This window comes from Pseudorca crassidens, chromosome 4 (assembly GCF_039906515.1).
Source record: "Pseudorca crassidens isolate mPseCra1 chromosome 4, mPseCra1.hap1, whole genome shotgun sequence".
NCBI classification, from domain to species: domain Eukaryota; kingdom Metazoa; phylum Chordata; class Mammalia; order Artiodactyla; family Delphinidae; genus Pseudorca; species Pseudorca crassidens.
In genome coordinates this window covers 63,414,487-63,433,168 of record NC_090299.1, presented here as the reverse complement: position 1 = coordinate 63,433,168, position 18,682 = coordinate 63,414,487, and the positions used below count along the sequence as shown (strand labels likewise).

Genomic DNA, 18,682 nt, shown 5'->3' with positions numbered 1-18,682 from the left:
TGTCTCTGTAGATTTGCCCTTAGATGTTTCGTATAAAGAGAATCATACAATATGCGGTCTCTTGTATCTTGCTTTTTTCATTTAGCACGTTTTTGAGGTTAATCAATGTGTAGCATGTATCACTACTTCATTTCTTTTTACTGTTGAATAATAATTCATTGTATGGATACATCACATTTTGTCTATCCATTCACCAGTTGATGGACACTTATATTGTCTCCAGTTTTGGGCTATTAGGAATAAAGCTGCTAAGCATATTTGTGTGCAAGTCTTTATGTGGATATATGTTTTCATTTCTCTTGGGTATATACCTAGGAGTAGAATTGCTGGGTCATGTCATAAACTTATGCTAACTTTTTAAGGAAGTGTCAAACTGTTTTCTAAGGTGGCTGCACTATTTATATTCACACCAGCAATCTATGAGTGTTCCTGTTTCTCCACATTCTCACCAACAATTATTACTGTCTTCTCTTTTTAGCCACTTGAGTGGGTGGGAAATGCAGTTTTACTTTGCATTGCCTTAATGGCTAATAATGTTGAGAGTATGTTCATATTTTGATAATGGAAGAGAAGGAAGAGTCTCTAACAAAAGTCACTGTAAAATAGTTTGTGGCATTTGGAAACTGAGAACAGCATGCTAAAGGCAAAAAAGCCAAATTAAGACCTAAGTCTCAGGACCTAAGCCAGAGTATAAATTCTGGTATTAATTATTCTATATTATTCTGTGCACACAAAATATAGTTATACTTGCTAGAGAAGCCATTAATGAATATGCATTGAGTTGGTTCATTTAGATTAATCTTAGTGTTTATATTACTTCGGTTATATATAATTGCTTTAGTCCTTTGAAAAAAAATAAATGTGAAAAAATTATAGAAAGTAAAGTCTTGTGAGACTCAATAGTTACTGCAATATGAAGCAAAATATATTTCTTAGCATGCTGACATTATCTATAATTTTTGAACAAATGGAATTAATTATATTTAAGTAGAGAGATGAAATAATGGAAGGAAATATGCATCCATTAATCTAAGTATCAGATTAATCAAATAGAAGGTACCAGATATCATTTGGAAAATCATTCAGAAGGTACTGATAAAGCACTACAAAATACAGACTCTCATATACTCTTCATTTTAGGTGAATACTATGTACCTTCTCTGCCATAAAAGAATGGCAAATTATTAAAATGGAAACATTTAGAAAATAGAAGAAACATTTTCCATTTGTAAATTTTTATCTTCACTCACATACTTGTTCACTATATGACTATTTCACTAAAACTGTCCCTTCAACTACTACTAAGAGTGAAAAACAGAATGTGAATGATTTATGAACTCTACAGCCTTTAAAAGAAGTTTTTTTTTACAAACTTGCAAAAAAAAGTTTTTACAAAACTTGTAAAATAAAATACTAAATATAAATACTGACTCGTTTTATATTTCTGAATTTTAGTAAAAAACAATAATGAGAATTGAGAACAGAATAGTGGAGACCAAGACACTTGTAATACAGGGTAACCATTGGGAACATTAAGAATTTAGGTGCCAAAATCTTTAAAATAATGTCCTAATGCAGTTGACCCTTGAACAACATGGATACAAAACACACAGGTCCACTTATACACAGATATTTTTCAGTAGTAAATACCACGGTATTACACAGTCCACTGGTTGAATCCACAGATATAGAGGAACCTCAGATATGGAGGTTATACGTTATACACAGATTAATCCCCATGCTGTTCGAGGGCCAACTGTATTTCTATGAACATTATTTAAAATGGGATCAAACAGAAAAGTCTGAAATGCTTTCGAAGGTAAAATAAAACTACACACACACTTGTCTTCTGGATTATTCAGAGTTTAAAAAAAAAAAAGCCACACTAAAATGATCATTTGGATGAGGATTACAATGATATATATGATTTCCTATATCATTTTAAGGAGACACTACAATAAAATTACTATATGTCAGTTGAACTCTTTCTAGTTAGGGTAAATAGAATGTTTCTTATCAATGGAGTAGGGTAAAACCTCATTGAAAAAGGAATTATTTCACAAAAGTAAACTCATTAGGTAACTGGATCTAATGTCAATTAAAAAAATTAGTCATTTATTTGATAGGCACTAGACTTCTTTTGTTTTCATTTTTCACTTTTGTTTTTTATTGAAATATAATTGACAGAGAACATATTAGTTTCAGGTGTACAACATAATGATTTGAGATATGTATATATATATATATATATATATATGAAAATGATCACCACAATAAGTCTAGTTAACATCCACCCCCACAGAGTTACAATTTTTTGGTGTGTGATGAGAAATTTTAAGATCTTAGCAACTTCATCCTTTTCCTATCTTTTAAAATAAAACATTCAGAATACAATCCAACATTTTCTTGATGATTTCAGAGTCTACTTCAATACTTCATCACTTGACAACTCTAAGTCTGCAAACTTGCCCTTTACTTTTAGCAAGGGAGAAAAAAAAAACCTGCTAGTATCTCTAAATGCCATGATGGTGCAACAGAGTATTACCACTGCAGAAAAGAAAAACAGTGCTCCAAGAGGTGTTATTAACTTGTTTAAATTATACAGAGCAATGTGGCTTCCATCACAGCTACTCATCAAGCTAAGACAGTGGTTCTCAAACTTGAGTGGGCATCAGATGCACCTGAGGGCTTATAAAATACAGCTGGCTTGTGTTTTAATAACAACCCCCAGAGTTTCAGATTCAGTAGGTGTAGACTGGGGGCCTAATAATTTTCATTTTAAACAATTACCCATGTGGTGCTGATCCTATAGTTGGGGATCACACTTTGAGAACCATTGGGCTAATCCAGTGGTTTTTCCATCCTTATCTGTCTTCTCTGTAGTATCTGATGATGTTAAAATTTCCTCCTTCCCTGGTGGTGCAGTGGTTAAGAATCCGCCTGTCAATGCAGGGGACACGGGTTCGATCCCTGGTCTGGGAAAATCCCACATGCCACAGAGCAACTAAGCCCGTGCACCACAACTACTGAGCCTGCACTCTAGAGCCCACAAGCCACAACTACTGAAGCCTGCGGGCCTAGAGCCCGTGCTCTGCAACAACAGAAGCCACCGCAATGAGAAGCCCATGCACTGCAACGAAAAGTAGCCCCCTCTCGCCGCAACTAAAGAAAGCCCACGTGGCAAAGGAGACCCAATGCAGCTCCCCTGCAAAAAAAATTTCCTCCTTCTAGAACTTGCAATCTCTTTTTAATGGTACTACAGGTATTTAGGCAGCTTTGGGACTACCACTAAATATTAGTAATTCTTAGGGTTCCACCCCTAGTACCCTCATGTTCTCTTTGATCAGTGTCACTCTCTTCTCCTTGGCTTCAACAACATAAATAAGTAGTTTTCAAAACTTCTTAGACTCTAAGAGGATTCAAGGTGTCGAGAAGCTCTGGGAACATGGTTCTTCTACTTTCTTCCCCACCTTCAAAATCAGCTCTTCATCCTGTATTCTGTCTTAATCAACAGCACCTTCATCAACCTAGTTGCACAAATCAGAATTATTCTGGACCCTTCTTTTTTTTTCTTTTTTACCCCACACCATTCAGTTGGTCATTAAGTTGCATCAATTCTACCTTCTAAATAGCTCTTGATTCTGGTAATTAATTTCTCTACCTCCACTTCCAGAAAGTGATTAATTCACTGGTCTGAATCCAATAGCCTTCCTAGTGTATTTCTACTTTGACTCCTCCAATCCATTCTCTGCAATGCAGTTATAGGATCTTTCTAAACTAAAAGGATAATTATGCCATTCCCTACTTAAAACCCTTTAGTGCTTCCTCACTGCTTTTAGGATAAAATCCAAACACCTTAGCATGACTGAGTTCCTTCACAATCCGGTCTGTTTACCTCTCCAGACTCATCTCTCAACATTGCCCTTTTATTTCTGTACTCTAGCCATGCAAGCTATCTTCAAATTCCAGAACACGAATTTGCTCATGGCTCTATAACTAGAACCCCTTCTTCCTTGGGCTATTATGTCCATTCTTTTGGGTGGCGAACTCAGCCTGCAAACTGACTGACACTTCAGAGGTTCTCCTAGCTTCCCCACCATCGGTCTGGGTGGGCCACTCCAATTATTTTCATAATACCGTGTTTATGTATAGATCACAGCCTTCATCTCATTATATTGTAATTACTGATTTATTTTTTATTTATTTTTTATTTTTTTGTGTTTGTGGTACGCGGGCCTCTCACTGTTGTGGCCTCTCCCATTGTGGAGCACAGGCTCTGGACATGCAGGCTCAGCGGCCATGGCTCACGGGCCCAGCCGCTCCACGGCATGTGGGATCTTCCCAGACCGGGGCACGAACCCGTGTCCCCTGCAACAGCAGGCGGACTCTCAACCACTGCGCCACCAGAGAAGCCCCGATTTATTTTTTAATCTATTTCTTCCTCCACCTGATGTCCCTCCCCCCACCTCGCAAATTTACACAAAGTACATTCAAAAGGCAGAATAGTTCAGTGGAAAAGGCATAGAACTTTATTTGGGTTCAAGTCCTACCTCTGTCTCATAACTCTAATATATGATGTTAGCCAAGTAACAAAGCCAAAGAAAACTACAACGCAGAAGGGATTCATGCAATCACTTTGCGATTTTGTGCATATGGTTTTACTTTTTTGGTCTGTTACTTCATTTGTACAACAGGTGTTAGACTAAATGTTCTCCAAAGTGCCTTTCAACTCTAAGATCTTATGGCTATGATTATCAGCAGTATCCTGGATAAAAGAAATTTTAAAGATCTCTTAGAGTCATGCAAATATAGTATCATAAATATTTGAAGCTACAGGACTGAAGTAAATTGTCAGTTTACTTAATTGCACAGATTCTTTTCAAAGTCCACTAGGATTTTTCAGATTTTATTTTCTTTCATTTAGAAAAGGATAAGAAAAAAATTCTGTTGTATATCAGCAAAAATAGTCCTCTCATCTTTAAATCTGATTTTAAGAGAAATGTTTTATGATGTTATTGTTCCTGAATTGTCACCAGTTCGTGTAGTTTCACTCCTATGAATTCAAACAATATTCTATCTGTGAAGAGAGGTCTTTCTTATAAAGCATCAGCACTGATTTTTGTTTCTATAAGGTAGAGAACAAACAGTAACTTTTGCTCACAACAGATGGAAATAATATATAATGCTCAAGATAAATACAAATAAAATTAAACTCATGGCACTTTAAACAACAACAACAAAAAATCTGATCTCAAGCAGTAACAACTCATTCTTTCCTTACTTTCAAGGACTCTATTTAAGGCCTCAAAATAAGTAGCAAAATATGCAGAGGAAATTTTTGTATATTCCAGCTGAAACTGTAAAAAGGGGAAACTATGCATGTAAATATGTTACTGATTGCTTTGAATATACCAACTAGATATCTCAATTCTAAAATAATGGTAATAATTATACTAATATTATTTATAACACATTTTATTTCACAGAGCACTTTTCTGATCCTCATAAAAATCCTGTGAGATAGAAACGATGTTATCTCCACTTGACAGATGAAGAAACCGAGGTAAGTGAATTTGCCAAGTCACCGAGTTTTAGGATGTCAGAGCCAGAACTATTAACATGTTATTAATTTATATACCATCAGAATCCAGCATTTAGTGGATACTTAATAAATATGTGGCAAATGAATTAATCTAAATTTTCTGGTTCCTAGAGTCCAGTGTTTCTTTCATTAGCAGCTTTATTAATTCTTCAGTTGCTAGGATAGGTCTGCAGTTGCTAGGATAGGTCTGCAGCTGAGTCAAATAAAATTACTAACCTCAAAGCAACAATGTTACTTAATGGATGCAATTTAGATAGTCAGACCTTCTGGGTTGAAAACAAACAGAATTTTATTTTTGCTACTTTTCACCTTAACATTTCATAGGAATATATATAAAATAACCATATTGAATAGAATAAATAAGCTCATATTAATGTAATTAATAGATAAGCTCATATTAATGTAATTAGCATAAAGTGAATACAGTAGTCCCTCAGTATTCTGGGGACACAGGGTTGGTTCCAGGATTTGTGTGGATACAACATTTCACCTCAAATATGTAGTATTTGCAGATAACATCTACACAGTCTCCTGTATACTTTAAATCATCTCTGGATTACCTACAATACCAAATACAATGCAAATGCTATGTAAATAGTTGTAAATGCAACGTAAATGTTATGTAATAGTTGCTGGTACAGGATAGCTTCAAGTTTTGCATTTTGGAATTTTCTGGAATTTTTTAAAAAATATTTTCAATCTACACTTCACTGAAATTAAGATGCGGAGCCCACAGATGTGGAAGGCTGACTACTCAAAGTTGCAGCAATTACTGTTGTTGAAATTATGACCTTGATTTTAAATAATCAAAAATAGTTTACCTGTGGCGCAAGGAGAGGTAGCCTAATATAAGCCAAAAGTTTACTGAGATCTTTCCGTCTCTCTTCCAAATCATGACGGACCCAAGTAAGAAGTGCATTCAATATCGTCTCCTCACTAGGAATGTTCATGTCATCACTGGCCAAGAGCTTTGCAATTTCACTGGCTGGTAATAACACAAATTCCTGGTTTCGAATTACTTCCATGAAATGTTCCTAGAGGGAAAAAGAGCATATAATTGATATTGTTTCTTCTGTCCATCACAGTTTAAAAGAAACTAAACATTTTTTAATTAGATGCCAAAACACAGTTTATACTTCAGCCCTTCCTTACAATGTATTATTGCCTGCAAGGGAAAAAACACAGCAGAAAATAACATTTAAACTGTAATTATGTTGTTAAAATTCTTATTTCTATGTAAGTAGAATTAAAGCTTTGTATCATTTATTACAATTAAAAAATAAATTTGGGACTTTTAGGCATTGCTTTGCTCAAGTTAGGGAATAGTTTTGGCAAGTCTTTCAAAGGAAGATAGAAAAAATGACATAGACACTTTGTATGATTAACATCAAAAGTGAGTTTAGATTTGTGGTGCAGAAGATTTTGGCCAAGAGGGGAGCAAAATACCTGGGTGAGAATGAAGTTATTTCTCTTACCCAGAAATGGCCTCTAGGGTGGCTAAATTTCCCAAGACCATTCTGAACCACGGAAGTCTTCTCAGACTGCCTGGGAAGAGAATGTGTCCTTAGAGCTATCCATGAGCCAAACTGGCCTTTAAAAGTATTTTAATATTATTTATAAGACCACCAAGGATTTTAGGTCTGATTTGAAAACTTTAATCTCTTCTTACATGATTTACGTACAAAGTTCTTTTGGTCTCATAGGAAAAACAGCCAAAACAAAAATGTTGACCTACAGTACACTGGGACTCCAGAGCCTTAGACTGAAGATGACTCAGTTCTGGCTACATTCTAGAATCAGCCTCTTTATAATTTGAAATGGAAGATAAAAATGCCCTTAGATAATTTTTACTAGGCTATTATGCTAAACAATCTAAAGAGAAGAGAAATAGTCTTCTGTTGTAAAAGGTTACAAGTCTTAATGCATGGGCTGCTTACACAGTTATAATACAAACGCAAATGCTACAAGTATTGTCCCTTAATGTTTTTCTTATGCTTCTTAACGTACTATGGCTGTCTCAGCATACAGTTTTAATAAAAAAAAGCTAAGGCTGTTTAAATCAGAGCCATTTAAAAATAGCTCAAGATATTTAAATTAGAGCTAGAGATAAGGACTATCAACAATTATCTTCTATATTAAGATGAAAATTGTATTTTCCACATAGCATCCAGTAACCCAAGTTAGGTACTGATCTAAGATATATCTTGGGTTGACATTTCACTCCTTTCCAAGAAATTCTTAAGAGGAAAACCATACATGAATAATTAACTACATTCAATTGCCTCAATTCATCACGATTTGTTAAAGATGCCCAAATGAATCTGTTTTAATATGACTGATTATCATTTTTCAGAAATATATTTTAATAAAACCTAAGGGCTGGAATGGCTTCAAGCAAATTGTACTACTCAATTGTATACCGACATTATAAAATGATTTGGTAACACACAGCAAGAGCTATAAAAATGCTGAAGCTCTCAACTCGTAGTTATACCACAAGTAGTTTAATCCTTAGTAAATAATTCACAAGAAGGGGAAGAAAAAGCTGATGCTTCTCTAATGGTGCTTCTTTGTATTATTATTTATAATAGTAAAAAAATGGGAAATAGCCTAAATGTCCAGCTCTAGGGGGTCGTAACTCAATTGACTATTATTCAGGCATTAACAATTTTAGGGACAAAGACCACATAGATAAATGGAAAGATATTTATTATATAATGTTAGATGAGATTCTGAAGAAATCAAAATAATATACATTTCTAATTGTTCAAAAGTATAGTGTATAGCACAGTCAACAGTTATACAACACTGAAGTAACTACTGCCATACTTTCAAATGGAATTAATTGCATTTTATCAATGAGAAAAAGATTATATAAATATTCATTTAATTAATAGTTTATTTGTTGATATATCTATTTCAGAACAATGCCCATTCCACTCTGGTATAATTTGTATTAAGTGAAAATGGGGTTTTTCAATACCTTATAGAAATACTACTGAACTCAAGGTTAAACACAAAGTGCTTTTCAAAAGTATTAATTTGGTTTTGAAGCAAGTATTTTAGCAAAATTCAATGTTTTTTACAGGTTTTCTAGAACAAGAAACAAAACTTAAAATTGTAAAATCAAATGTTTGTATTTATTTTATCAATCCACAATAACACTCAATATTTGTAATGACATAACCAGTCTTAAGATTTTTTTTTGTAGAGGTTACATGATGTCTTCCAGGTCACGTTCAGTGGCAGTCAGAACAAGAACAAAAGTTTCCAGATTTCAGGATTACAAGAAGGAACTTTTCATCCTTTTCTATTTGTATTCGTGCAGGATGAGTGAACATCCCAAGTATGTGCACTATTTGCTAATTGTGACAGTTGATTTCACTCTGTGGCATTGTGCTTACTTCATATTTTAAATCCATTTTACGATACAAACAGCTATCATGCTACCAAACACTTGCTAGCATTATGCTCTTTCCTCCTTTGGAATAGTTTTCAAGCACATGAAATTACTGAGGGATTTATTTAAATTGAAGACTGAATTTTGCTATACATTTTGATTCCGTTCCCACAGCAACAACTCAAATCACACAACCTGCCTCTAAATTACTTATTGTTATTAGAATTCAATTTCACGTCTCTGTTGAAACTGAATAATGTCAAATAATGGCCTTGGGGAGAAAAAAACTACCACAACTAACTGGCTATGAAAATAGCTTTATAAACATCGAGCTAATTTAAATTTAATTTATATCTAAGCCTTAAAGGAGCAACTGTGCCTCTACTGTAAAGAACAGCAATGACCTAAATGCATACAAATGTTTGCATGTGAATAAAACTCCTTCTTAGGTAGGTAAGAGATATTACGTAAATTATGTAATGATTACAAAGGAAAATATCCACCTTTATTTTATTTATATTTATCTTATTCGAAAAAATATTTGAACCTGAGCTGTAAAAGTTAAACTAAGAAATCTACAGGGAAGAATAAAGACTGGGGGGGAAGATAACTTCAACCACCAGAGGGCAGAGAGCAGAAGCAAGAAGAACTACAATCTTGCAGCCTGTGGAATGAAAACAACATTCACAGAAAAACAGACAAAATGAAAAGGCAGAGGACTATGTACCAGATGAAGGAACAAGAAAAAACCCCAGAAAAACAACTAAAAGAAGTGAAGATAGGCAACCTTCCAGAAAAAGAATTCAGAATAATGATAGTGAAGATGATCCAGGACCTCGGAAAAAGAATGGAGGCAAAGATTGAAAAGATGCAAGAAATGTTTAACAAAGACCTAGAAGAATTAAAGAACAAACACCTAGAAGAATTAAAGAACAAACAAACAGAGATGAACAATACAATAACTGACATGAAAAATACACTAGAAGGAATCAATAGCAGAATAACTGAGGCAGAAGAACGGATAAGTGACCTGGAACACAGAATGGTGGAATTCACTGCTGCAGAACAGAATAAAGAGAAAAGAATGAAAAGAAATGAAGACAGCCTAAGAGACCTCTGGGACAACATTAAATACACCAACATTTGCATTATAGGGGTTCCAGAAGGAGAAGAGAGAGAGAAAGGACCCAAGAAAATATTTGAAGAGATGATAGTCGAAAACTTCCCTAACATGGGAAAGGAAATAGCCACCCAAGTCCAGGAAGTGCAGCGAGTCCCAGGCAGGATAAACCCAAGAAGAAACATGCTGAGACACATAGTAACCAAATTGACGGAAATTAAAGACAAAGAACAATTATTGAAAGCAGCAAGGGAAAAACAACAAATAACATACAAGGGAACTCCCATAAGGGTAACAGCTGATTTCTCAGCAGAAACTCTATAAGCCAGAAGGGAGTGGCATGATATACTTTAAGTGATGAAAGGGAAGAACCTACAACCAAGATTACTCTACGCAGCAAGTATCTCATTCGACAGAGAAATCAAAACCTTTACAGACAAGCAAAAGCTAAGAGAGGGCTTCCCTGGTGGTGCAGTGGTTGAAGAGTCTGCCTGCTGATGCAGGGGACATGGGTTCATGCCCTGGTCCGGGAAGATCCCACATGCCGTGGAGCAGCTGGGCCCGTGAGCCATGGCCATGGAGCATGCATGTCCGGAGCCTGTGCTCCTCAACAGGAGAGACCACAACAGTGAGAGGCCCATGTACCACAAAAAAAAAAAAGAAAAAAAGCTAAGAGAATTCAGCACCACCAAACCAGCTCTACAACAAATGCTAAAGGAACTTCTCTAAGTGGGAAACACAAGAGAAGAAAAGGACCTACAAAAACAAACCCGAAACAATTAAGAAAATGGTCATAGGAACATACATATAGATAACTACCTTAAATGTGAATGGATTAAATGCTCCAACCAAAAGACACAGGCTTGCTGATTGGATATAAAAAGAGACCCATATATACGCTGTCTACAAGAGACCCACTTCAGACACATACAGACTGAAAGTGAGGGGATGGAAAAAGATATTCTATGCAAATGGAAATCAAAAGAAAGCTGGAGTAGCAATACTCATATCTGATAAAATAGACTTTAAAATAAAGAATGTTACAAGAGACAAGGAAGGACACTACATAATGATCAAGGGATCAATTCAAGAAGAAGATATAACAATTATAAATATATATGCACCCAACATAGGAGCACCTCAATACATAACACAACTGCTAACAGCTATAAAAGAGGAAACAGACAGTAACACAATAATACTGGGGGACTTTAACACCTCACTTACACCAATGGACAGATCATCCAGACAGAAAACTAATAAGGAAACAAAAGCTTTAAATGACACAACAGACCAGATAGATAAGGTACTTGTAGGACATTCCATCCAAAAACAGCAGATTATACTTTCTTCTCAAGTGCACACGAAACATTCTCCAGGACAGATCACATCTTGGGTCACAAAACAAGCCTCGGTAAATTTAAAAAAACGGAAATCATATCAAGCATCTTTTCCAACCAGAACGCTAGAAGATTAAAAACAAATCACCAGGAAAAAAACGTAAAAAGCACAAACACATGGAAGCTAAACAATACGTTACTAAATAACCAAGAGATCATTGAAGAAATGAAAGACAAAACCAAAAAATACCTAGAGACAAATGACAAAGAAAACATGACAACCCCAAACCTATGGGATGCAGCAAAAGCAGTTCTAAGACGGAAGTTTACAGCAACACAATCCTACCTCAAAAAAACAAGAATCTCAAATAAACAATCTAACCTTACACCTAAAGGAACTAGAGAAAGAAGAACAAACAAACCCAAAGTTAGTAGAAGGAAAGAAATCATAAAGATCAGAGCAGAAATAAATGAAATAGAAACAAAGAAAACAACAGCAAAGATCAATAAAACTAAAAGCTCGTTCTTTAAGATAAACAAAATTGATAAACCTTTAGCCAGACTCATCAAGAAAAAGAGAGAGGGGACTCAAATCAACAAAATTAGAAGTGAAAAAGGAGAGGTTACAATGGACACCACAGAAATACAAAGCATCCTAAGAGATTACTACATGCAACTCTATGCCAATAAAATGGAAAACCTGGAAGAAATGGACAAATTCTTAGAAAGGTACAAACTTCCAAGACTGAACCAGGAAGAAATAGAAAATGTGAACAGGCCAATCACAAGTAATGAAATTGAAACTGTGATTAAAAATCTTCCAACAAACAAAAGTCCAGGACCAGATGGCTTCACAGGTGAATTCTATCAAACATTCAGAGAAGAGCTAACACCTATCCTTCTCAAACTCTTCCAAAAAATTGCAGAGGAAGGAACACTCCCAAACTCATTCTATGAGGCCACCATCACCCTGATACCAAACCAGGAAAAGATACTACAAAAAAAGAAAATTACAAATATCACTGATGAATATAGATGAAAAATCCTCAACAAAATACTAGCAAACAGTATCCAACAAAACATTAAAAGGATCATACACCACGATCAAGTGGGATTTATCCCAGGGATGCAAGCATTCTTCAATATATGCAAATCAACCAGTGTGATACACCATATTAACAAGTTGAAGGAGAAAAACCATATGATCATCTCAATAGATGCAGAAAAAGCTTCTGACAAAATTCAACACCGATTTATGATAAAAACTCTTCAGAAAGTGGGCACAAAGGGAACCTTCCTCAACATAATAAAGGCCGTATATGACAAACCCACAGTCAACGTCATTCTCAGTGGTGAAAAACTGAAACATTTCTTCTAAGATCAGGAACAGGAAAAGGTTGCCCACTCTCACCACTGTTATTCAACATACTTTTGGTAGTTTTAGCCACGGCAATCAGAGAAGAAAAAGAAATAAAAGGAATCCCAATTGGAAACGAAGTAAAACTGTCACTGCACATGACATGATACTATACATAGATGATCCTAAAGATGCCACCAGAAAACTACTAGAGCTAATCAATGAATTTGGTAAAGTTGCAGGATATGAAACTAACGCACAGAAATCTCTTGCATTCCTATACACTAACAATGAAAGATCAGAAAGAGAAATTAAGGAAACAATCTCATTCACTATTGCAAAAAAAGAATAAAATACCTAGGAATTAACCTATCTAAGGAAGTAAAAACCTGCACTCAGAAAATTACAAGACACTGATGAAAGAAATCAAAGATGACACAAACAGATGGAGAGATATACCATGTTCTTGGATTGGAAGAATCAATATTGTGAAAATGACTCTACTACCCAAAGCAATCTACAGATTCAATGCAATCCCTATCAAATTACCAATGGAATTTTTTACAGAACTAGAACAAAAAAATTTTTAAATCTGTATGGAGACACAAAAGACCCCAAATAGCCAAAGCAATCTTGAGGGAAAAAAAGAGCTGGAGGAATCAGACTCCCTGACTTCAGACTATACTACAAAGCTATAGTAATCAAGACAATATGGTACTGGCACAAAAACAGAAATATAGATCAATGGAACAGGATAGAAAGCCCAGAGATAAACCCATGCACCTATGGTCAACTAATCTGTGACAAAGAAGGCAAGGATATACAATGGAGAAAAGACAGTCTCTTCAATAAGTGGTGCTGGGAAATAAGAATGAAATTAGAACACTCCCTAACACCATACACAAAAATAAACTCAAAATGGATTAAAGACCTAAATGTAAGACTGGAAACTATAAAATTCTTAGAGAAAAACATAGGAAGAACATTCTTTGACATAATTCACAGCAAGATCTTTTTTGACCCACCTCCTAGAGAAATGGAAATAAAAACAAAAATAAACAAATGGACCTAATGAAACTTAAAAGCTTTTGCACAGCAAAGGAAACTATAAACAAGACGAAAAGACAACCCTCAGAATGGGAGAAAATATTTGCAAACGAATCAACGGACAATGGATTAATCTCCAAAATATATAAACAGCTCATGCATCTCAATATTAAAAAAACAAACAACCCAATCCAAAAATGGGCAGAAGACCTAAACAGACATTCCTCCAAAGAAGACATACAGATGGCTGAGAGGCACATGAAAAGATGCTCAACATCACTAATTATTAGAGAAATGCAAATCAAAACTACAATGAGGTATCACCTCACACAGGTTAGAATGGGAGTCATCAGAAAATCTACAAACAACAAATGCTGGAGAGGGTGTAGAGAAAAGGGAACCCTCTTGCACTTGAAATTTTGGTGGGAATGTAAATTGATACAGACACTATGGAGAACAGTATGGAGGTTCCTTAAAAAACTAAAAAAAGAATTACCATATGACCAAGCTATCCCACTACCAGGCATACATCCTGAGAAAACCATAATTCAAAAAGACACATGTGGGCTTCCCTGGTGGCGCAGTGGTTGAGAGTCTGCCTGCCGATGCAGGGGACACGGGTTTGCGCCCCGGTCTGGGAAGACCCCACATGCCATGGAGCGGCTAGGCCCGTGAGCTGTGGCCGCTGAGCCTGTGCGTCCGGAGCCTGTGCTCCACAACGGGAGAGGCCACAACAGTGAGAGGCCCACATACCGCCAAAAAAAAAAAGACATATGCACCCTAACGTTCATTGCAGCACTATTTACAATAGCCAGGTCATGGAAGCAACCTAAATGCCCATCGACAGACAAATGGATAAAGAAGAAATAGTACATACATACAATGGAATATTACTCAGCCATAAAAAGGAACGAAATTGAGTCATTTGTGGAGACGTGGATGGACCTGGAGACTGTCATACAGAGTGAAGTCAGAAAGAGAAAAACAAATATCATATAGTAACATATATATGTGGAATCTAGAAAAATGGTACAGATGAACTGGTTTGTAAGGCAGAAATAGAGACAGAGATGTAGAGAAGAAAAATATGGACACCAGGGAGGGAAAGCGGGTGGTGGTAGGATGAATTAGGAGATTGCGATTGACATATATACACTAATATGTATAAAATAGATAAGTAATAAGAACCTGCTGTATAAAAAATAAAATTCAAAAAACAACAAACAAACAAACAAAAATTTAAAGAGGGTACCAGTCTCCTTAAAAAAAAAAAAAAAAGGCTTGGCGGTGGGGAATATTTCAAAGGACTTAAAAGATGTTAAGCTAATATGATGCTAGGTCTATACAGTACTGCCCTGTCTACACAATCTCTATTTTTTCACTTGAAACACTTTGACATCATAAATAAGAAACATTTCTAAGAAGCGATTACACCACGGGGAGAATAAAGGTTCTGCTTTTGCCTGAGTGCTTTTGCTCACTCACTTAGATCACTCTGTTGAACAGAGTAAATCTAAATAATGATGATGATGACATCATTTATTGACTGGGTATACTATGTATCAATCACTGTTTTAAGTGCTAAACTTCTATTAACTCATTTAATCCTCACATTAAGCCCATGAAGTAAGCAGAATTAATCTTCCTCATAGTTACAAATATCTATTCTTATAATTTTTTCCAAATCTCTATTTCTCTAGTAGAAGATTCCTAAAGTACTGTTCAATCCCTTCACCTACAAACCAATTCAATGGAAGGAAGGGGGATGGAAGAGAGGGTAGACAAAAAAATATCTCCTAAATGTTGACTAAATCAGTAACATGGATAATGATATACGTGTATGTGAATGTTCACATTCTTTCTTCTCTCAGAAGCCGTATTGCCCTAAATGAAGCATTTAAAGCAAAAATTTCAATCACTGCCCAGGTGTGAAGACCCACGTGTAGCAAGATGGTCGTTCCTTAAAAATCCACACACCTCTGTTCCCCAAATCCTTCTACTATTAAGATGGTGGAGGCTGGTCCCAACAGTATGCCCTCAACATGCCCTTATTTTCTTGCTGTCCTTGATCAATCTATATCCATTATCCTCCAGGCTTCTGAATCAGAACCCCCTGTGTTTTACTTTGAGCACATAATTTGCTACAATTAATAAGAACATTTTTCTATGTAGCTAAAGACACTTCTAACATATAGTCAGATTTATCCTTAATAAAAAGTCTCCCTTTCATCCTCCTATCTTCTGTACTAATACTGCACCAATACACTACAATCACCATCACCAACTTCCAACAGTATGTGGACAATTCTGAAATTCATCCATGTGCTACAAAATAAACTGTCTGGGGGAAATCCTGCTTTAAAAAGCAGCAGATCTGAAAATCTTGAATGGAACAGTCCTAGGCTACCGCTCTGCTTCTTAATACCGCCATGCTTCTTAATGGCTATAATAACTTAAGGCTTGACTCATAAATCCAGGAGAAATATTACTTGATGTTTTTTCCTCATAACTCAATGAAAATATGACAAACTACACAGTGAGCCTGAACCTCAAGACATATGGCAGAGCCATGGGAAGACAGCAACATGTAGATAAGCCTGCAACAATAAGGAATAAAGCAAAGAGCATATACCTTCTTGCTTTTCAAAAAATACATACCATAGTATAATTGTGAGCCACTTTATGCAAATCTGTACAACCTTGAGCATCAGCAAAAGAACGGATTCCAAGACAGTTGGATGGGTGAAGCTGTTTCATTAAAAACTTACAGCATGCTTCCACAACCTGTGAAAGCTGAAGAAGGCAAGCTGTAGATAACAGGCACTCAATATTATCTTCTTTTAATTCAAGGCGGCCTTAATGATAAAAAGAAATTCCATTAACTATGGAATTATATTAACTTTAGTTTATAAGGTAATTGGTGTTAACAGTAATAATTCTAAGCAAGAGCTCATTACATGCATTCCAGACATAGATGATTTAAGACATTCCAAAAAGAAAAAAAAGTACTAAACATGAAAAAAAACTATTAGCACTTTGTGACTTCTACTAAAATTTAAAAATTAATAGTTTGTTTCCAGAATTTTTAAAGAATGATTTAATTAGTAATATATCTATTACATATAACTAAAATTTTAAATACAATAATTAAAAAACATAACTCATCAAATTATTACATTAATGTTTTAAAATATCATTCAATAGCTTAATTATGATAACCATTTTAAAGGTTCTAATATAGAGATTTTAACCTATATACATACCACCAGGGGTGGTGATTATAACAGCAGAATTAACTGTTAGCTAAGGCAGGCTTTATTAAAAGCAGAAATCTGAAATCTAATAATACAACTTACATTTAAGAAGTTTTAAATTCATATTTTCAGATTTATTACCTGTATATGCATACTGAATCAAGGACCATAGTGAATTCGGTTCTACACCTTCCATTTTTATTTCTTCTTGCCTTGCTTCCCTGACATCATTAGTAAACATGGCAGCAAAATAATCTGAGACAGAAGAGAGCACCAATCTATGAACATATTAGAAGAAAAGCAACAAATCAGTGACAACGTCAAAGCTGATGTTCATTAGTAAATGCTGCTGCTTTCTTTTTCCTTACTTTTCTTTTCCTTTTTTAAAAAAATTTTGTTACCCATAGAGAGTGTTTGGTACTGAGAAATGCATTTTAAGTTTGACCAATTGCTTTATGCTCTAGCTCCTTCCTTTGAGTAACAAATTACCATTACTGAAAATTTTCTGCTGACATAAATGATTTACTCATTCACTACTTAAATATCCCTTTTTAACATCCTGAAAAAAAAGCTACAAGCTCACAGCATTAAACTGATGGTTAAAAAAATGGGGGGAAGAATGCAAAGGTTCTTCTTTTTATCACTTTTGAAAATAATCTAAGTTTTGTTTTAATTGTAGAGGTAGTCAATACATGGAAGACATTTGAGACTGGTTTTAGGTTATTTAAAAAAAATATTTATTTATGTATTTGGCTGTGCCAGGTCTTCATTGCCATGTGTGGAATCTTCGTTGCGGCATGTGGGATCTTTTAGTTGTTGGCATGCAAACTCTTAGTTGCAGCATGTGGGATCTAGTTTCCTGACCAGGGATCAAACCTGGGCCCCCTGCATTGGGAGCACAAGTCTTAGCCACTGGACCACCAGGGAAGTCCCTAGCAGGTTATTTTTAAACTTCATGATTTTTAAATTATGATAGTATATTATAATGCTTGTATTTTGTTATAAAATTATATCATTATCGCAATACAAAACTATACTTTGTATTTTGTTATAATACATTATTATATATTAGGTATGTCTCTGTCCAAATTATTGATAGTCACATATTAAGCAAAATAGGTTATAAACATATGTATTTGAAACGTGCATTTTTCATTTGATAATATGTCTTGAAGATATTTTCCATATCAGCACACTTACACAGATTTACTTTATTCATTTGTTAAAGAAGTAGAAATTATGATACAGATAATAGTTGAAGCTCTCTCTATGCTCCTCTCTAATTCCCTTCACCTCTCTCCCCAGGAGGGCACTGCTGAATCCTACGGTTTGCCAAACTGCTCTCCAAAGAGCTGTGCCAGTTTAGTTTAGCACCAGCACTGCATAAGAGTTAACCTTTCCCCACAATATTGTCGATGTCAAAATTTTGGCCACCTGCAAGGTGTTAAATGGTATCTCATTGTTGTTTTAATTTTCATTCACCTGATTGTTAGTGAGGTTGAAGGTGTTTTCAAATGTTTTTTGGCCATTCAGGTTTCTTCTTCTGAGAACTGCCCATTCAT

At 35.2% G+C, this 18,682-nt stretch overlaps 1 protein-coding gene across 6 annotated transcripts in view; it reads right to left on the bottom strand.

Annotated features, from left to right (window-relative positions):
- The window catches only part of KLHL5 (kelch like family member 5), a 74,206-nt gene that overhangs the window by 22,949 nt on the left and 32,575 nt on the right, over positions 1 to 18,682 (bottom strand). For all 6 annotated transcript variants that reach the window (XM_067735741.1, XM_067735736.1, XM_067735737.1 and 3 more), the window contains 3 exons: positions 17,262 to 17,398; positions 16,525 to 16,721; positions 6,424 to 6,636 (listed from right to left, as the gene is read on the bottom strand). In XM_067735741.1, coding sequence (XP_067591842.1) covers positions 6,424 to 6,636; positions 16,525 to 16,721; positions 17,262 to 17,398 — 547 coding nt within the window. The remainder of the gene's footprint in view (positions 1 to 6,423; positions 6,637 to 16,524; positions 16,722 to 17,261; positions 17,399 to 18,682) is intronic.